The sequence below is a fragment of the Chiloscyllium punctatum genome, chromosome 15 (assembly GCF_047496795.1).
Source record: "Chiloscyllium punctatum isolate Juve2018m chromosome 15, sChiPun1.3, whole genome shotgun sequence".
NCBI lineage: Eukaryota > Metazoa > Chordata > Chondrichthyes > Orectolobiformes > Hemiscylliidae > Chiloscyllium > Chiloscyllium punctatum.
Window position 1 is genome coordinate 5,868,917 of NC_092753.1, and position 21,271 is coordinate 5,890,187.

The 21,271-nt window shown below is 42.7% G+C and overlaps 1 protein-coding gene across 1 annotated transcript in view; it reads left to right on the forward strand.

Annotated features, from left to right (window-relative positions):
• The window catches only part of LOC140485891 (guanylate cyclase soluble subunit beta-2-like), a 49,570-nt gene that overhangs the window by 15,663 nt on the left and 12,636 nt on the right, over positions 1–21,271 (forward strand). Inside the window, exons 5-11 of the mRNA XM_072584338.1 lie at positions 6,013–6,112; positions 7,278–7,474; positions 9,357–9,468; positions 14,514–14,617; positions 16,947–17,151; positions 18,044–18,364; positions 20,768–20,916. Coding sequence (XP_072440439.1) covers positions 6,013–6,112; positions 7,278–7,474; positions 9,357–9,468; positions 14,514–14,617; positions 16,947–17,151; positions 18,044–18,364; positions 20,768–20,916 — 1,188 coding nt within the window. The remainder of the gene's footprint in view (positions 1–6,012; positions 6,113–7,277; positions 7,475–9,356; positions 9,469–14,513; positions 14,618–16,946; positions 17,152–18,043; positions 18,365–20,767; positions 20,917–21,271) is intronic.

A 21,271-nucleotide genomic window follows, 5' to 3' on the forward strand; every position in this document is an offset into this window, starting at 1 on the left:
TCATATGGAATGTTGTCATTTGTTTCAAAAAGATTGGAATAATTGTAGAGGTTGTTGGTGAGACACATCTGAGGCATTTTGGCATCCTTATTTGAGGAAGGACATACAATAATAGCATTAAAGTCAATTCAGTGAATGTTCACTCAACTGATTCCTGGGATAAAGGTGTTGTCTTTATGAGGAAAGGGTTGCCTTTCCAGCTTGGTTTGTTTCCATTGGGGTTTTAGAAGATTGAGAGTTAACCTTATTGAAATGTCTTAGGCCCTGAGAGGGATTGACAGGGTGGATGCTGAGAGGAAGTTTCTCTTTGTGGGAGACATTAGAACTAGAGAACAGTATTTAAAAATTAATCTCCCACGTAAGAAGGAGAAAAAGGAAAATCTTCCTCTCTGAGAGTCGTTGTTCTGTGTGGGGCTCTCTTTCCCAGAGAGCAATGGAAACTGAATCATTGGTTATTCTTAGGGCAAAGATAGATAGATTGATTCTTGACTGACAAAGGGACCAAAGGGGGTAACGTGCCCCAGAAATGGTAATGGTCTAAAAATCAATATCTTGTGAGGGTGTGATTATCTCTGTAAGACAACAAGATGTATTATAAGTTATGAAGGAGACATTGTAGGAACCAACTCATTTCTGGGTATGAACTTGCAAAACCACAATAGATTAACTGCCAGGCAAAGTCGCAATATTGTATACACATGGACCCCATAAAGGAGAACTCATTCAAAAGCAGGGTAAACTTACAATATCCTCCTTTTTCCAAAAGAAGGCTTAACCATGTACAATAAAAAGTGAGTCAATGTGTTTCTCTATCACTTCGGTCATTTACCCATCGATCCAGATCTCATTATGGTGAGTTTATCAAGAGGTGCTTTGGTTTCTACAGCCCTCAGCGAAACTGTCCATCTTTCCTGTTCCAAATGTCAATCTCTCCTTCCACGGCCTGGAGTCCAAAGGTTGTTCACCCTGATGCACTTCAGCCAGGTTTCGTACCCTGGATTCTTTGAATTCACTCAAAGTGATATCTCTCTGTTGTTTCAATATATTTGTTGCGCCTGTTTCAATAACTGTCTCTTCAGCCTCTTCAATCTCTTTGTTTCTTGATTTTGGTGGGGTAGCCAGGTTTTTCACTAAATGTGCAGCTGTTTCAAAACTTTTGTACAAAATTGTGCAGCTATACAAAATAGCTCAAAAGTTCCCTCTTACGTGAACTTATTGGCCCGTTAGTTTAATTTCTATAGTGGGGAAAATGCTTAAAATTATAATCAAGGAAGAAATAGCGAGTCATCGGCATTGAAATTGTCCCAGCGGGCAGACGCAACACGGGTTCTTAAAAGGCAGGACAAGTTTAACTATTTTATTGGAATTCTTTGAGGATATTGTGAGGGTGGTGGACAACGGGGGACTAGTGGATGTGGTGTATCTGGATTCCAGTCTATACAATCCCTCCTCATAAGCCAATCCTCTCACCTCTGGAATCAACCGAGTGAAGCTCCTCTGCATCAAGGTGCTGCACAATAGGCTGCTGTGTAAGATAAAGATGCTCAGTGTTACGGGTAATGTATTAGCGTAAATACAAGATTGATTAACTAACGGAAAACAAAGAGTGGGGATAAATTGATTTGTTTTTTGGTTGGCAATCACTAGCTAGTTTTGGGATCAGTGTTGGGACTGCAGTTGTTTGCAATTTACAAAGATGATTTAGAGTTGGGGACCAAGTGTAGTCTGTCCAAGTTGGCAGATGACACTAAAATGAGTGGTAGAGCAAAGTGTGCAGAGGAAACAGAAAGTCTGCAGAGGCATATGGATAAGTTAGTGAGAGGGCAAGGGTCTGGGAGATGGAGTACAATGTTGGTAAATGTGAGGTCATCCATTTTGGCAGGACTAACAGAAAAATGGACTGTTACTTAAATGGTGAAAAATTGCAGCATACTGCTGTGCAGGGGGACCTGGGTGTCCCAGTGCATGAATCACTAAAACGTTTGCTGGCAAGTGTAGCTGGTAATTAAGAAGGCAAATGGAATGGTGTCCTTCATTGCTAGAGGCATGGAGTTTGAAAATAAGGAGGTCATGCTTATACTGTATAGGGTGCTGGTGAGATCACACCTGGAGTAATGTGTACAGTTTCAGTCTCCTTACTTGAGAAAGAATGTACTGGCACTGGAGGGGGTGTAGAGGAGCTTCACTCGGTTGATTCCAGAGGTGAGAGGATTGGCTTATGAGGAGGGATTGTATAGACTGGAATTTAGAAGTATGAGGGGGAACCTTATAGAAACATAAAATTATGAAGGGAATAACTAAGATAGAAGCAGGGACTTTGTTTCCACTGACAGGCAAAACTAAGATGTGGAGGTGCCAGTGTTGGACTGGGATGGGCAAAGTTAAAAATCACACAACACCAGGTTATAGTCCAACAGGTTTATTTGGAAGTACAAGGTTTTGGAGCACAGCTCCTTCATCAGGTGGCTAGTGCAGCAGGATCATAAGACACAGAATTTATCGTAAAAGATCAAAATGTCATACAACTGATGCAATATATTGAACAAATCTAGATTGCTGTTAAGTCTTTAATCACTTAGAATGGGGATGCAGGTTTTGATTTATTAATATGTAAATCCCAGAATTTCTTTCAAGTCATATTCCCAAGATAAGGTTTTATATAAAAAAGGTGACATCTCAGCTTAGATACTGCATTAAAGCTGTGAGGTTAGTGTCTGTCTGTATCCCAACCTTGAGTCGGACTGAGTGAAACTAGAACTAGGGGGCACAGTCTCAAAATAAGGGGATGGATTATACCCAAAATGTCGACTTCTTCACCTCCTGATGCTGCCTGGCTTGCTGTGTTCTTCCAGACTTCTGCTTGTCTACCTCAAAATAAGCGGAAAGAGATTTAGGTTTTGACTGCAGGAGGAAATTTTTCACCCAAAGGGTTGTGAATCTGTAGAATTCCCTGCCCAGTGAAACAGTTGTGGCTACCTCATTGGATGTTTTTAAGGCAAAGATAGATAGATGTTTGAACAGTAAAGGAATTAAGGGTTATGGTGAGAGGGCAGGTAAGTGGAACTCAGTCCACAGTAAGATCAGCCATGATCTTATTGAATGGTGGAACAGGTTCTCGGGGCCTGATGACCCACTCCTGCTCTTATTCCTTCTGTTCTTGCAAACTAGTGTGGGTGATAAAAGCATGAATAAGCCCAGTGAGGGGAGACAGAAAATGAGGTAAGTGAGGGAGAGTGAGAGAATGAGGTCAGTGAGGGAGGGGGTGCAGGATGAGGCTAGTGAGGGAGAGGGGGGAGAGAACAATGCCTGTGAAGGAGAGGGCAGGAAGAGGCCTGTAGGAAAGAAGAGTATGGAACCAGAGTCAGGGATGGTACTGGCTAACAGGAAGCAATGGGAGGAATGGTTTAGGAGGTCATGGGGATAATTGCCAACATCAACTCCTATAAACTCACATCAGGGCCTCTTGGGAACTGGGCAGCGTTCAGCATCTAAATGATGGCAGATGATTGACAGTGATATCCACCAATCTCAAACCACATTGAAAAGGTAGTCAGACGCTGCCCATCAGTAAAGCACCAATCAGTGCTAAGGAAGATGGCAGGCACATTCGCTGGAGCCATGGTATGTTCAACCAAACTTCTTGGAGAAAGATGGCTTACCTAACTCATGTGGCTTTGAGTGCGAGTAAGGTATCCCATGGCTGAAGCACACTCACTCATTTAAAACCCTGTTTAGCTGGTGGAAATGTCTCTTATTGGAACATGTGTACAAGTGAAAATAACTGAGGTGTTTAAATAGAAGATGGGTTTAACGTTGTGTGTTGCTCAGTAAAGTTAAAACAGAATAGGGGGTTCTGGATCCCATGATGAATTTTAAAGAAAATGAAGTGGGGTGACATCAAAACAAAATGATGTGGTTGGTAACTGTTCCCTTCAATAACTGGGGCACTTAAAGGGCTGACAAATAGGTTGACTTATTCTGGGTGATGTCATCACATTACGTCTCACCTTCAGCTACCTCCCCCCAGACTGCTGCCATTGGTCACCCAACATGTCAATCATCCTTTCCTGGACTTTTCAACCTGTTCCAGGTTTGACTTTTGGGAATCTGGTCATTTTCCTCTGACTAGCTCACCAAATATTTGAAATATGACTTCTACTTTGAATTCTGCTTTGAATTCTGTGAGTCTGACATATTGCCATGCATCCTAATGCCCTGTATTTAAAGACTAGCATCCTATTTGGTTTGTGACTCTCATAAGGACTTCATAAGGTCAGTTTAAAGTCTCGTTTAGTTGTAGTACAGACAGAACTATCATATCTTACAGGAAAACAATTCCCTTCTTTTTAATCCCCTCTGTAGCATGCAGCTGAATATCTCATTCCATTGAAAATGCAGCTTGCTAGTTGACCAGAATCAAATAAGGAGCCAATTATGAAATTTTCTTGAGTGAATGGAAGAACAATTTCACCAATGGCTTACACCAAGAAATATAAACACATGACACAAAAACACTCACACAAACACAGGTATGAACTTTAAAAGGGAGAGAATGCCATGGCCAGATAGGAAAATTAAAAACGAGCATTTTAAGGCCTTAAAGTGTCCTAGCTATTTTAGATTTTAACCTGACACCATGGTTATTTAATTGATATTTTGGATACTCATCAGAGGCAAATATTGCAAATATCTATGAATTCTTGATGAATGGGTATCTCCCCAATTTGCTTTATCGTTGCGTTGAGTTCTTCAAGAGATACTGAGGGAAAACAGGGAGAGTAAGAGAGGGAGACACATGCACATACACACGTACAAGCATGCGCACATGACAACGAGAGCCTACCCCCATTTCAGTTACACATCTATCTTTCTCCCTGTTGCTCTGCCAAAGCAACTGCTTAAAATATACTTCAGTCATGAATCACTGTGTCTGCGATCATTGTTTTATCTAAGCTGGATAATCTGTGGGTTTTACCTCCAAAATATGAATCTTTTCCATAGAGGTATTAATCAAACAGAAGGTAAACGATCTAAGTTTCAATGTTCATTGAAAACATTAATTTTGACTCAAGTTGTCCTTGTTTATCCCAAATAAAAGTAAAGTACTGACAGAAATCCGAAATAAAACCAAAATAGTACTGGAGAAACTCAGCAGGTCTGGCAGCATCCATGGAGAGAGAAACAAAGTTAATGTGTCGAGTCTAGTATGACTCTTCTTCAAGATTCTCTAGTACCTTCTGTCTTTATTTGTTTATTCCACATTGGTTTGACAAAGTTAGCTACACTTATCATGCAGCAATTTTCAGTCAATGTTAATAGCTCTCTCCAAGCCACTTTAACCAAGGAAGGTCCCAGGTTTTAAAATCATGTGATAGTCATTGAAAATTGATTGTTGGTATTTTTCCATCAATGTTGATTTCACCAGTTTCCTCACCTCTCCTCCCCCCCACACCTCATCCCAGATCCAACCCTCCAACTCGACACCTCTCTCTTGAACTGTCCTACCTGTCCATCTTCCTTCCCACCTATCTGCTCCACCCTCCACTCTGACCTATCCCCATCACCCCCCACCTTCATCTACCTATCAGCTTTCAAGCTACCTTCCCCCTAGTCCCAGCCCCCTCCCATTTATTTCTTAGCCCCCTTGGCACCCCACCCCTCCCCCAACATTCCTGGTGAAGAACTTATGCCCGAAACATCGACTCTGCTGCTCCTCGGATGCTGCCTGACCGGCTGTGCTTTTCCAGCGCCACACTTTTTGACTCTGATCTCCAGTATTGGCAGTCCTCACTTTCACCTGTATTTTTTCACTGCCAAGTCAAAAGCCATGCATTCCATTTTGCCTGGACTGACTCTCTGAATGAGCCATTGAGTTAGCTCCCCTCCACAGCAACATCTTCATGAACCCAGAGTCAAAACATTGGTCTTTTTGTTTCTGCTCTGAAAAACAAATATTGTCTGTCAGAATGAATAAATCGACCGATAAAAGTTTCAGTTCCGTTTGATTACCAGGAGATGAAAGCACCATCTTTTCGAGTGGAAAGGAGGGAAGATGGAGAGATGTGGCTTCATTACTATTCTGAGAGAAGAGGGCTCTGTCATATAGTTCCAGGTAAAAGCTGTTATTCACAGGCAACCCAGCTTTCAATTGTCAGTAAGATTGTAAGTACTTCCTATGTGTTGCGTAGTTAATGATTATGTGCGGATTGGAACAGAAGTAGGCCATTCAGCCCTTCGAGCCTCTTCTGCTCTTCAATCAGATTGTGTCTAATCTGCTGTGATCGACAGTTCCCAGAGCAGTTGCGTGCTGTGTTTTCCACTCACTCTTCATGTTACTTCTGGTTCAAAGTTTTCTCAGGGCTGCTTTGGCTCCCCATAATGTAACTTCAGCAGAAGAGAGACAAAATCCCTGTTTGTTTGTTAATTCACACGGGTTTTTTTCAACTGACCGCATTTTGCCTCACAGCGGGAAACTGAACCATAGGTCAGCCTTTTGAAGAATTTTCATAATCAGATGTGGTGGGGATGCTGGATGGTTTGTGCTAATATTTTTGCCCTTATGATAATGTGCACTGTCTGGACGTCATTATGCTTTAGTTTTAGCTTCCCTACAGTGTGGAAACAGGCCCTTTGACCCAACAAATCCACACCGACCCTCCGAAGAGTAACCCACCCAGACCCATTTCCCTCTGACTAATGTACCTAACACCATGGGCAATTTAGCATGGCCAATCCACCTGACCTGCACATCTCTGGACTGTGGGAGGAAACCGGAGCACCCGGAGGAAACCCACACAGACACGGGGAGAATGTGCAAACTCCACACAGACAGTCGCCTGAGGTTGGAATGAAACCCGGTTCTGTGGTGCTGTGAGGCAGCAGTGCTAAACACTGAGCCACCGTGCTGCCCTTTATGAAATCTTTATGAAACGAACTACATACCATGGGGTAGATTGTCACCTGTACACTTTTCTGTCAGACGTTGCCTGGATACTGCTCAGAGAGTGCATCTCCCTTCCTGTACACAGACAGAAAGAAAGATGGTCAGATAGAGAATTGATTTCCTGGTGCTGGAGTGTTGGTCAAGTTTGTGTATTCAAGTAGCTGGAAGAAAACTCAGACTGGCTCTGTAGCAAACATACCTATCTCCTTGTTCAGCTTTCCTGTCCATACTCAGCCCAATGACCCATTGTGCCAAGGGGAGGAAAGTTCCATAACTACCACAGTAATGTCGAATTAAATCATATCACTTTTTGTTTTGGACGTCTGTACTCCAGGGATCATACAGGCTGTAGCTAAAGACTTCTTTGACACGGAGGTGGAGATGGAAATCCTTAAACAGTCAGAAGAGGATGAAGGCATGGAGAGAATCGAGCATGTGGTTTTTCTCGTTGTCCAAAAGAGGCTGCAAGAACGATGGAGGGACAGACAAGGAAGAAACACACGGTCTGAGGAAATCAAGCTGGATAAACAGGTAGGTTTTACAAATTGTGCAGCAAAACTGCAGCAAATCTTCAAAGTTTTAGAGACTGCACACAGAAGCAATTGCTTAGCTTTGTAAAATCCTCGAGCTTTTTAAAATCATACAGTGGTGCGGATAAAGAGAGGTTATCCTGCCTATTATTCCTGTATGACCTATTTTGTAAAGCTACTCCATTGGTCCCATTCACTGTCTTGCCCCACAGGTCTGAAAGTGGTCCTTTTACAAGTTACTTTTGAAGGTTACAATTGGATCGGTTTCCAAGAACCTTCACAGAAATGAACCACACGTCATTATAATTGCTCACATAGTGTAACAGTTCCTTAAAAATAGCAGAGAGGAATTTGTTATGAGTGCATTAAAGGTCTGTGTATAAATTCCCATAGAGGCTGATAACCTTTAAATGGAGACTAATTGTCCAGTGACTAATGGAAATGACCAAACAATACGATTTTGAGAATGTTGACTGAAACAAACTAAGTCCAGTACCATCTAAACCTGACTTAACGCTGTGAATCCTTTATTAATGTGCATCTGATGGAAACAGATGTTCTGCTTCTCCAACAAATAGAGTTTCTGACTCTGTGTGGGTGTTCTCTTAGAAGTTGTATCACTCATCCTTCCACCTTCAACAACCTTGTCCCCTCATCCTGCCATTGGCCATCTAATATATCAATCACAGTGACACCCACCTTCCTTTACAAGTCAGAAAGTGAACCAATTTTTAAAAACCTGATTAGATAACTGGCAACTGCTGTAAAATTGCCCCTCCCTGCTCCTCCCCCTTCCACTATTATCAATAAATAAAAATCAAAAGAAAGTTTAAACATCCAAATATTCTTCAAGCCCTGATCATTTTCTCTCAGCTTGTTCACCACAGTACCCAGTGTAGGGTGCTAATACAAATAGCTAGCACTAACTTGACCAGATTAACCAGCATGCAATAGGGGTGGCAAGAGTTTAAAGGTAATAGCATGAGAAATTGCCATGTAGACAGATACCGGAAACCAAGCTTCCAGCTGCAACCATGCAAGAGAAGATAACCTGATACCGTGCTCCAGACAGGTCAGTGATTAGAACAAGAAATATCTTGACCAAATTATTCACTGAGCTAATAGTAAAAAGTGACCAGAGACACACACAGAGATGTATAAGGAGGCTCTGATGGTATAAGAGAGGAAAGAGTTGGCATAATGATAACGAGAATCTAGAACCAACACTCGTAAAACGGATGACCCTTAGTCAGGGAGTCAGAGAAGACAGTGAGTATCTGGGAACAGTTCTCAACCCGAGGACCCTAGGTCAGGGATCTAGCAAACGATATTCTCTAGGCCAGAGCCTAATCTCTTTTGATTTTTACTGGGGCTATTCTGTGCCAGAAGTAAGGCCTGGACATTTATGACTGTAATAAAATAGTGGCTTTATTCCTGATGAAGGGCTTTTGCCCGAAACATCGATTTCGCTGCTCGTTGGATGCTGCCTGAACTGCTGTGCTCTTCCAGCACCACTAATCCAGTATTTGCTTTCCAGCATCTGCAGTCATTGTTTTTACCTCTGTAATAAAATAGTGTCATAAAACAGATATTGCCTCTGAGTATTTATCTGATTACTGTAGTTTCACTTTGAGTTAAGAAATATTACTGAAACGTACAATACCAGGGTTTTGAATCCTTATTCCTGGAGATTCTGGTAGTATTCTCTCAGTTACCCTCGGGCTATGGAATAACCTGACTGAGAAATTCACTTATTCATTGTAGAGCCACCCAGCATCTGTCACATTGACCTCTGGTCAAGTTGAAAATCATTCCCAGGAAACATAAAAGCATTCCAAATCATAGTTGCAGAAACTGATTCCATTTTCTTATTGTGTACCCAGGAGATTGAGAAGTATTTGAATAAGATGAAGCAGAAATATCAGGCACTGTCTCACTGCGCAGTGAAGAAGTCACACTGGGACATTCTCAGAAGGGTTGTGACATTTGACCAAGGTAGGTTACAGTATGTATCATAGCTGTGTATAATTGACCATTGACGGAGAACTTTCAGAGGAATTCCCATGGGAAGTCCTTCCTTTCTCTGAATTACTCATATTTCCCTACTTTTATGGCTCAAGTTATTTTGTTAAAGAAACCTCTGGCAACATATTTGATATTACTATGGTTTTAAGAGGCCTATTTTGACCTTTTTTATAAAGAAAAATTTTAAGGCAGAGGTGCCAAGATGTCTATTGAAAATCCGTAAAATTAACAGCTTGTGGGGTCTTGGGTTTTTTTTTTCAGTTGGAACAATAGAAGCAGCCTGAATGGGTGGGGTGAAGCTCCCACACAACCAGGATTTTTTTTAGTTTTAGCTTTTCAGTATCTGTTTCTGGGATCTTGAAGCTGGGTTTGGAAGCTGCAGTATATCTCTCCCTGCTACTCTTCTCTCCAAATGTTCTCTTGATGTTTTTCCTCCTGGCCTAGAAATGTATGTGTGAACTAATCTGTTTTCTGAATTTGCCTTTTACCAACTATGTGTTTATGGGATGTTACTATATCGGAATAGTTACAGTTTAGTAGCTAACCAATCTATTATTCTGTTAAGTTTTCCAGTAGAGTAACAGCTAAGCCAATTCTTTTCTTCTTTTTTTCATTTCTTTCGGTGTATTTGAACTACAGTATATGAATAAATCACGTTTTGTTTCATGTCAAGTTGTTTGACCAATTGAGTTGCATCTGGAACACAGCACCTTTAAAATAAGAAAAGGATAGAGTCTAGACTACTTTCTCAATATACCTTGAAGGGGTCTGGTCTGGATAACAGACTTCTACCTACTCAACCCTATTTCCACAACTCTTTATACCTTTTTACTTCAAATTGAGAAAGAAACTCAGTGGGGGTTTCAGGGGGGAGGGGAGAGAGAGAGGTGGGGGGTGTTTGGGAGGGCAAGAGAGACTGGTTTTAGGGATTCCTGGATGAGGAATGACTGGAGTGGAAAAGAGAGACTGAGGTGGGGAGAGACTGCAGGGGGAATGAATTGAGGTTAGACTCAATGGAGAGATTGGGAGAGGGAGAAAGATATACTGAGCAGAAAGAGAGATACTGGGAGAAGGAGAGGCAGACTTGGTGGTGGGGAATGAGAAACTGGGAGTGAGAGAGTGAGAGTTGTAGTTGGCGGCGGGGAGAGAGATAGTCTCAGGGAGAGAGACTGGGGCAAATACTGCATGCGGAGGGAGGGATGGCAGAGGGAGATCTTGGGGAAGGACCAGTGGTGAGAGATGGGTTGGAGAGGAATAGGGAAGGGGAGAAACTGTAAGGGTGAGAGAAAGAAACAGAGAGTGGGGGATAAGCAATGGACAAAGACTGTGGGGATAGATAGAGTTTGAGACTAGACATGGACATTGAAGATAAACAGAGAGAAATAACTGGGGACAGTAAAAAGGAGGGCAATAACTAAATAATTCTAGATATAAAATGCCTTTCCCTGCTGTACTGGTTTACAACTAACAAGTTAGACCTGTTGGATTAATCTGTTTTCAGTTAAAACAATTGATGTGTCTACTAGTTTGGGGGCAGATGTTCATAGGCAAAGGAACGGCTAGAAAATGGGAAGCCTTTAAAAATGTAATAGCGAGAGTCCAGAAACAGTTTATTCCTGTTAGGGTGAAAGAAAAGGCTGGTAGGTGAAGGGATGAGCAGAGAAATTGAGGTTTTGGTTCAGAAAAAGAAGGAAGCATATGTCAGGTATAGACAGGATAGATCAAGTGAATCCTTGGACGAGTATAAAAGCATTAGGATTACACTTAAAAGGGAAATCAGGAGGGCAAAAAGGGGACATGAGATAGCTTTGGCAAATATGGTGACGGAAAATCCAAAGGGATTTTATAAATACATTAAGGACAAGAAAGGAACGAGAGATAGAATAGGGCCCCTCAAAGATCAGCATGACAGCTAATGTGTGAAATCACAGGAGATGAGGAGATACTAAATGAGTATTTTGTATCTGTGTTTACTGTGGAGAAGGATATCGAAGATATAGAATGTGGGGAAATAGATGGTGACATCTTGAAAAATATCGATATTATAGAGGAGAAGATGCTGGGTGTCTTCAAATGTATAAAAGTAGATAAATCCCCAGGACCTGATCAGGTGTACCATAGAGCTCTGTGGGAAGCTAGGGAAATAATTGCTGGTCCCCTTGCTGAGATATTGCCTAGAATCTCTACAGTGTGGAAACAGGCCCTTCAGCCCAACAAGTCCAAACCAATCCTCCAAAGAGTAATCCACCCAGACCCACTCCCCCACTAGTCTACATTTACCCCAGGCTAATGCACCTAACCTATACATCCCTGAACACTATGAACAATTTACCTGACCTGCACATAATTTGGATTGTGGGAGGAAAATGGAGCACCCAGAAGAAACCCATACAGACATGGGGAGAATATGCAAACCCCACACAGACAGCTGCCTGAGGCTGGAATAGAACCCAGGTCCCTGGCGCTGTGAGGCAACAGTGCTAACCACTGAGCCACCATGCCACCCCATTGATAGCAGTATTGTAACATCAATAGTCACTGGTGAGGTGCCAGAAGACTAGAGGTTGGCTAATGTGGTGTCACTATTGAAAAAAGGTAGTAAAGAAAAGCCAGGGAACTGTAGACCGATGAGCCTGACATCAGTGGTGGGCAAGTTGCGAGAGGGAATCCTGAGGGACAGGATGTACATATACTTGGAAAGGCAAAGACAGATTCAGGATAGTCAGCATGGCTTTGTGTCTGGGAAATCATGTCTCACGAAGTTAATTGAGTTTTTGAAGAAGTAACAAAGAAGATTGATGAGGGCAGAGCAGTAGATGTGATCTACATGGATTTCAGTAAGGCGTTCGACAAGGTTCCCCATGGAAGACTGGTTAACAAGGTTAAATCTCATGGAATACAAGGAGAACTAGTCACTTGGATACCGAACTGGTTCAAAGGCAGAAGACTGAGGGTGGTGGTGGAGGGTTGCGTTTCAGTTGGGACCAGTGGTTGCCACAAGGATCGGTGATGGGTCCACTGCTTGTCATCATATGTATAAATGATTTGAATATGAACATAGGAAGTATAGTTAGTAAGTTTGCAGATGACACCAAAATTGGAGGCATAGTGGACAGTGAAGATGGTTACCTCAGAGTTCAATGGGATCTTGATCAGATGGGCCAATGGGCTAAGGATTGGCAGATGGAGTTTAATTTAGGTAAATGTGAGGTGCTGCATTTTGGAAAAGCAAATCAGAGCAGGACTTATGCACTTAATGGTAAGGTCCTGGGGCGTGTTGCTGAACAAAGAGACCTTGGAGTGCAGGTTCATATCTCCTTGAAAGTGGAGTCGCAGTTAGATAGGATAGTGAAGAAGGCGTTTGGTATGCTTTCCTTTATTGGTCGGAGCATTGAGTATAGGAGTTGTGAGGTCATGTTGCAGTTGTATAGAACATTGGTTAGGCCACTTTTGGAATATCGTGTGCAATTCTGGTCTCTATCCTATCGGAAGAATGCTCTGAAACTTGAAAGGGTTCAGAAAAGATTCATGCAACTCTTGCCAGGATTGGTGGGTTTGAGTTATAGGGAAAGATTGAATAGGCTAAGACTGTTTTCCCTGGAGTGTCAGAGGCTATAGAGGTTTATAAAATCATGAGGGGTATGTATAGGATAAACAGACAAGGGCTTTTCTCTGGGATGGGGGAAGTCCAGAACTAAAGGGCATAGCTTTAGGGTGAGAGGGGAAGATTTGAAAGGAGCTGAAGTGGCAACATTTTCACGCAGAAGGTGGTTCGTGTATGAAATGAGCTGCCAGAGGAAGTGGTGGAGGCTGGTACAATTACAACATTTAAAAGGCATCTGGATGGGTATATGAATAGGAAGGGATTAGAGGGATATGGGCCAAGTGCTGGAAAATGGGACTAGATTAGGTTAGGTTATCAGGTCAGCATGGATGAGTTGGAGCTAAGGGTCTGTTTCGGTGCTGCACATCTCCATGACTCTATGACTCGAGGGTTCTATTTATTTCCAGCTGCCTCTGGTTCAAGTAATGCAAGTGACAGCTGGTCACTGCTTGAACAGTTAATCGATGTTAATCAGGAGAATCGATGTTTCGGGCATAAGCCCTTCTTCAGGAAAGGGCTTATGCCCGAAATGTCGATTCTCCTGCTCCTTGGATGCTGCCTGACCTGCTGTGCTTTTCCAGCAACACATTTTCAGCTCTGAAGGATATTGGTGCTAACTGAGAATCCCAATTACTTTTCTGCTGACCAGGTAGAAATACCAGTCAATTCACACCCTTCCAGTTGATAATTTCAACCATTTCTATTGAACGTTCCTATCCAATGTTGGCGTAGTCCTTGCCTTGAGCACTAATTCAGTAAATTCCAGTCTCACAACTCTCTAAAACGACGCACACTCTTTCATTCTTAAGTATTAACTATTGGAAGCAAACTGCTGTCCAATCCTTTCACCCTTATAACATATCAGTCATTTTATCCTTTAAACTGATATGTTCCAATGAAAATGACCTTATTTTTCATGCCTTTATATTAGTATTTCCCAATAATGGCTGATAGTGGCACTTTAAATCCAGTCAATAACTTGTTAAAGTGCAGCCACTGGCACATAAGAAGGACAGTACTATTTTGACCACAGTCCTGAGATGAAGCAATGGCTGTAAATCTATATTTTTGGTGTGATCAATCAGGCTGAAATATTAATGGTAAACTGGGAGAATTCCTTCCCTTGTTTGTGTGATGGCGTGGAATTTATAATGATCCTTCGGTCACCATCGCAATGGGAAGCCCAGCTGCGATTCAGTTTGTTGTTAGGTCCAAAGGCCATTTTGAGCTCTGACCTCAGAATTTGATTCTGATTTACAAAACTGGCTGTCTCTCCATCTGCAAACTGTTCCACTACAGTCATTGCTTATTGAAAAGTTAAGCTTTTCACTTGTAATTAATTCTTTTATACATATAAAAAATGGAATTGTACAGAAGGGTGCAATAATTGTTCATGCATTCCTATTACTAGGTAACTTGCTATGTTCTTTTGAGCCAGTTTACCCAGAGAGGCTCTGGATGGACACAAAAACTTTCTGTGATGCATTTCCTTTTCACATTGTCTTTGATGAGGAGGTAAGAATTTCTTTGCCATTCATGACCAAGATTATTGCCTGAGATTCAGAAATTGAAATTCCTTAGAATATTACAATGTATGGGGGATATAATTGGCATGGAGTTGGAGAAGAGGCCTGGAATCCATGGAAACAGTCTGGTTGAGTATGTAGATGAATTAGAGGATTTTCATGCATTTGGAAAGGCAGGGGCTGATTTGGGATAGTCAGCATGGCGGTTGTGGGAGTCAGTTCATGCAAATGTGTCATAGTACACATCCTCTAACTGAAACCCCTACTGCCCCCACCACACATTACGCCGTCTATGAGATGCATACCCATCCACTTGCCAAGTGGCCTCTCACAGTGCCTTCCAACCCTTTACTACTTAGAAGGCCAAGGGCAGCAGAAATGATGTATGGTGAATTTGCTATGGGTGATGATCAGAAATGTGGTGAAGGAGGCACTGAGAAAATCAAGTCATTTCACAATGAGTAAAGAGTCTGGACCCACCATGTCCAATAACAGGTAGCATTTCATCTGGTGCATGTTCAGACTTCCATATTGTTGCATAGGAAACTCTGAATGCCCAGTGAAGATCTCTCACTGACATTAAATTTGTTAGGCCTTCATTGAACTAAAGCAAGGTTGGGACTTTGTCGTGGATGAAAGTGGGTTAGTCCCAAATGCCACTCATTTGGTCAGTTTGTACTTTTATGCTCAACAATGGCAATCAATGTTTACTTATGTAAACCAGGACGTGCTTTGGGTCTGTATTATACTTGACCTTGAGGTTGCTGATTACAACTCTATTTTAAAGGTACATTGTATTCCTCAGGACCAAGATTCAAAACAGATTCCCGTTAGGCAGAGGGATCAAGGAAACAAGGGTTAGCTAGGCAGGATGGTACTGTGGAATTCGAAGCACATAAAGATCAGCTATGACTTTATTGAACAGCAGAGCAGGCTTGAGGGGCCGAGTGGTCTCCCTCCATTCCTATTTTGCATGTTCATTTCTTTCTTTCTCTCACCAACTGTTGAACTTTCTCTTTTATAACAACCAAGGCTGACTTTACAGTGTGATAGTCAGGGAATGTCTGCACAGTTGGAGGTACTATCTGTTGGATAAGGTGTAAAACTGAGACTTAATCTCTTGTATCGGCCAGATTGAAAAAGAAAGTTGTTTTAGATTAATATTCAGTGCATTTTGAATGAGAAGAGGGGAGCTCTCCACATTGTCCTGGTCATTATTAATCCTCAACCAGCATCACAAAATGACCACAGTGCAGTTGAGCAAATTGGCTGCTGCATTTCTTACATTACAGCGATAATTACAGCAAGACAAAGCTTCCTTCATTGTAAAGCACTTTGGGATATTTTAAGGTGGGGAAAAGCAGCATATTTTATTTCTCCTGAAGTGAATGATATGAGTGTTGATTGTGAGACTTGATTTTGATGAATATTCTCTGTGAGCATTAGTTGACCATGCACACAGGTTAGTACCTAAATATCATCTTATCATTTGGAAACCATTGGATAGTTAAAGGAACATTCAGACATTATCACGTCTCCGTTAAAAAAAACATAGCCGCTTACGTGAGGCAATCTAACACTCAAGTTATACCGTTGTTGTTAAAAACATTTTCCTGTTGAAGGGATTTTGTCCAAAACATTGATTTTCCTGCTCCCGGGATGCTGCCTGACCTGCTGTGCTTTTCCAGCACCACTCTAAACTTGACTCAAATACATTGCACCAGAGAAGAGAGTTATAGAAAAGAAGGAAGGATTGAATTGCATTTATATTGCACTTTGCTCAACCTCAATGTGTCCAGAATCATTTCACAATGAGTGAAATACTTTGTTGAAATGTGGTTGTTGTTGTAATGGAGGGAAATGTGCCAGACAATTTGCCTGTGCAGTTGCCCCACAAATGGTAATCAGAGAAGTGACCATGTTGTCATGACACAGAGAGGTCTTCACTGTTTTTGTTTGAAACAGTGCCACCCTGGGAGCTCTCACAGTGGGTGAGAGGGCAGTCCACAGCTTGGTTTAACACCGCATTGAAAGGATAGCCCCTCTGACTATGCAGATGTGCTGGCTGGAGTGTCAGCCTACATTATACTTTTATCTTCCTTGAGTGGGGTTTGAATCTAACCTCCGGGTTCAGTGATGAGAGTACTTCCACTGAGAAATGGCTTGTTTAAATTGAATGATGCTAGATTAACATGTTGATCTGTGGTTTTGTTGTTGCTGAGCTATCCCGATAGCCCCCATTGTGATGGTCTTGCTTACTTGAGCAAAACGTTGTGACACTATCTCCATATTGCAATGTGAATCTCTTTTTGCTGTAGCTAAAGGTCAAGCAGGCGGGAGTGAATATTCAGAAGCATGTACCGGGACTACAGGCAATGAACATTCGATTTGATGACTACTTCACAATCACCCATCCAGCAGTGTCTTTTACTATCTCCAGCATTCGAAAGTTTATCAACAGTCAGTTTGTACTGAAAACACGGACAGAAGTGATGCAAACTCAACCAATCCTGAAACTCCGAGGTACAGATGTTCAGAGTGGAAATTTGTCTTAACTTCCCAAATATTGTGCTTCAGCCTGTACAGAGACTGCTGAAGTAACATCTCCCACCCCATACAGGTTATGTGAATTACCCACTCCCACTCTGGTTCAGTGAGATGGCTAAGGCTGCCAGTATCCCACATTCAGGCTGGTGATACTGGGTGGGTAGGAGGGATGAGTTTTCTGGAGGTTTGCATGCTCTCTCCAGCACCTCGGTGTGGAAGCTTCACAAATTAAATAGTTCCACTGAGGTAACTGTGCTTTCCTTGAACCGTCCCATATTACTGTAAGAAAATGAAAGTTACTTCTGACTTCAGTCCAGTCTTCTCTGAATTGCCCTAAAAAACTTTTAGATTAGATTAGATTAGATTACTTACAGTGTGGAAACAGGCCCTTCGGCCCAACAAGTCCACACCGCCCCGCCGAAGTGTAACCCACCCATACCCCTACATCTATATCTATATTTAATTGCTGGGTTTTCTAAACTAAAATCGAACTTGTATTATTCTGAACTGGAAGCCAACTAATGGGCCTCTATGTTTACCTTACTGTCATAAACCACCAGAGTATAAACAATCTTCCATTAATACATTACAGGGATCTACAAGCACTTGTTTTCTGAGCCATACTGATCATGTCACTGTTCTAAAAGGACTGTCTGACCTTTACTTTTTGAAAGGAAACTCTTCACAAAAGTAACCAATACTCATATGCCACTATTTTGAATACTAATCTCAAAAAGTGATAGTAAAATAAATCATATACCTTTCAATATAGAAGCATTACAAGTTACATTTTGCATGCATCATTTAGTTATTTTGACAGTTGGGAGATTTCTGATGCAGTTTACATTTTGCTGGTTTTTTTTCCCAGGGCAGATGCTGTGGATGGGATCGATCCAATGTATGATTTACCTGTGCTCGCCACAGTTGCACTGTCTCCAAGAGCTGGAAGAGGTGGGGATGTACATCGCTGACATAGCCCAGCATGACACAACGCGAGACCTCATTCTCCTCAATCAGCAAAGGCTAGCGGAGATTGAGCTGTCCAATCAGCTCGAACGCAAGAAAGAGGAGCTGAGAATCCTGTCCAAGAACCTGGAGGTGGAAAAGCAGAAAACTGAGGCACTACTATATGCCATGCTACCTAAACACGTGGCCAACCAGCTCAAGGAAGGCAAGCAGGTTGAAGCAGGTGAGTACTATCTCTTCCAACTTCGACACCAGACCTTCTGCACCAAGACCAGGGCACTTGTCTTCAGGAGATCCCACATCACTTCAAGGTCACTCAAGCACAGTCGTCACTGTTGTCATGTAAAAATGGACTGCAAGCAATTCACACTGTAACATTCCACACACTGTAATGAGCTGAATTACTCATCTGGTGACAAGTGTTGATCCTGACACCCCCTACAATTCTTGAAGTGCTATCATTGAATCTGTTACATCCACCTGTCAGAACAGGCAAGACCTTGGGTTACGATCTCAGTTAAAAGATGGTACCTTTGACAGTGCAGCACTCCTTCACACTAGGCTGGGGGGTGTCAGCATATTGAGTTATGGCTAACCAGACTGGTCACTGCTAAGTAGTGCTCCTTTGAAATTTGCATTTGTTCAGTGTGCTTAGCCTTGGAGCCTTGGCACTTCAACTTTCCCTATCCCTGTGTGCCATTTTTAATTCATTTCCTCGTTCCATAAGGCATTATTGAAAGAATGGGGTGGATCCTTTAATTCTGAATTTTTGGCAGCTCAGAGTAACATACTGTCGGGTTAATCGATAAGCTGACTCTTTCTCCTGCTGCTGCCCTCACATCTGATGAAAACCAAACAGCGATCCAGTTTTCATCCAGTGGGAATCGATGGGCAAGAAGTCTGTATTTAATTATTTTGGTTGTTCATTATGAATGTGCTAAACTGCAGAATAAAACTGAACGGGCCTTTGACATGAAAACAAAAGGACATGACTTCATCTACCTCTCATGACCATTCACCATCCTAAAGCACTTTACAGTCTTGGGTTCTAACTCATGTTTGTTTTCTTTATTTTTCTTTTAGAAATAGGAGCAGGAGTAGGCTGCTCATGGCTGACCCAGTACTCCTCATGGTCCACTCTCCTGCCCTCCTCCCATAACCTTTGATTCCCGGCTGATCGAGGATCTATCGATCTCAGCCTTAAGTGTACACAAGGACTCGGTCCCACAGCTCCCTGGGGAGTTTCAAAGACTCTCTACTCTTTGAGTCATCTCAGTCTTTAAATCAGTGCCCCTTAACGTGCTGCTCAACGACCATCACTGAGACAGATTGTCCACTCATTGTTGTTGGTGAGATATTGCTGTGTCACACTTGCTGCCATGTTTCCTTCAGTGATGCTGCTTCATTAGCTGTGTAGCATTTTTGGGAGGTTCCTATCAGGGCCATGGTTTTAATATTTCTTTGAATATTATTATGCACTTGTTTGGGATTCTGGTGATGGATAGTGGACTATTTTCCATTCTGAGCTGTCCCTGCCCTTTTCTGGTACCTGACAGTTTCTCATAGTGTAGGGTGACACCAATCCGCACCTTCCTTTTCATGGCATCACCTGCCACATTCTGGTAAGTGAAGGCGTTAAGGGTTCCAATATTGCACTAAACAGCTTCAGAGAGAAACTAAGGGTGAAAGTAGTGGGTGAGGAGATACGGACATGAGTAAAGGGATCGAGTAGCAGGTGAGTAAAGGGATCAGGTGGTAGATGGGTGAGAGGGATCGAATGGCAGGTGGGTGAAGGGGTTCGGGTGACTGGTGGGTGAGGGGGTTTGGGTGACTGGTGGGTGAGGGGATCAGGTGGTAGGTGGGTGGGGGGATCAGGTGGTAGGTGGGTGAGAGGGTTCAGGTGTAGGTGAGTGAGGGGGATCGGGTGGGAGGTGGGTGAGAGGGTTCGGGTGGGAGGTGGGTGAGAGGGTTCGGGTGTAGGTGGGTGAGGGGGATCGGGTGGTAGGTGGGTGAGAGGGTTTGGGTGGCTGGTGGGTGAGAGGGATCGGGTGCTCGGTGGGTGAGGGGGGTCAGGTGGTTGGTTTATTGAGAGGGATCGGTTGGTAGGTGAGGGGGTAAGTAGGGTGGCAGATAAGTGGGTGAGAAGGTGGAGTGGGTCACAATGGTTCCAGGAGGTGAGGCACAGCTGGGGATGGGGGAGGTGGGTCAGAAGGGGCTGGAGGTCGTGGGTGAGATTGGGTGATGGAGGAACATTGACTGGTTGAACAGAGGAGAATCTGAATTTCATATTATTGCATAGCACTTACAGCACAGAGGCTATTTGACCCAGTTGGTCCAGGCCAGTGTCCATGCTCAGATGAACTTCCTCCAGCTTCTCTTCACCACATCTATTAACATAACCATCAATGCATTTCTCCCTCATTTGCTTCTCTCATATACTCTTCAAAATATCTGCACTATCTGCCTCCAGTGCTCCATGTGTTAGTGAGTTCTAACCACTCTCCAAGATGGCGGTCTTGAACAGATGGTTTATTATTTTTCAAATAATAATTGCCCGTCAGTCTCTGAGCTGTCTGCGGGATGAATGGTGAATAATATGGTGACACATTTCTCTGTTCTCCTAAAGGGGAATTTGAGGATTGCACCATCCTCTTCAGTGATGTAGTGACTTTTACCAACATCTGTGCAGCCTGTGAGCCGATCCAGATTGTCCACATGCTCAACTCCATGTACTCCCGCTTTGATCGTATAACTACAGTCCACGATGTTTACAAGGTGGGTCATGTGCACCAGGAACATTCAACGAAACTGCGGGTCACAGTGTGGAAACTATCAATCCATCTCTGTAAACAATGGAGATAACAGATTGGGCAGGAAACGTGCTGTTACAGAAATGTAAAAACAAAACGACATTAAAAAGTAAAAGCCAAGATCTCTGCGTAGAATTGGAAACCTGTTGAAACTGTAGACAATTACAGCATGGAAGTCGACCGTTCAGCCTATCATCTCCATGTGCTGGCTTTTTGGGAGAGTGTACAATTCCTGTCACTCACCCCCTGTCTTTCTCCCCAGCCTGGCAAATGATTCCTTCCCTTCACTTATCTTTTGAAAGTTAAGATTGAGTCTCCTT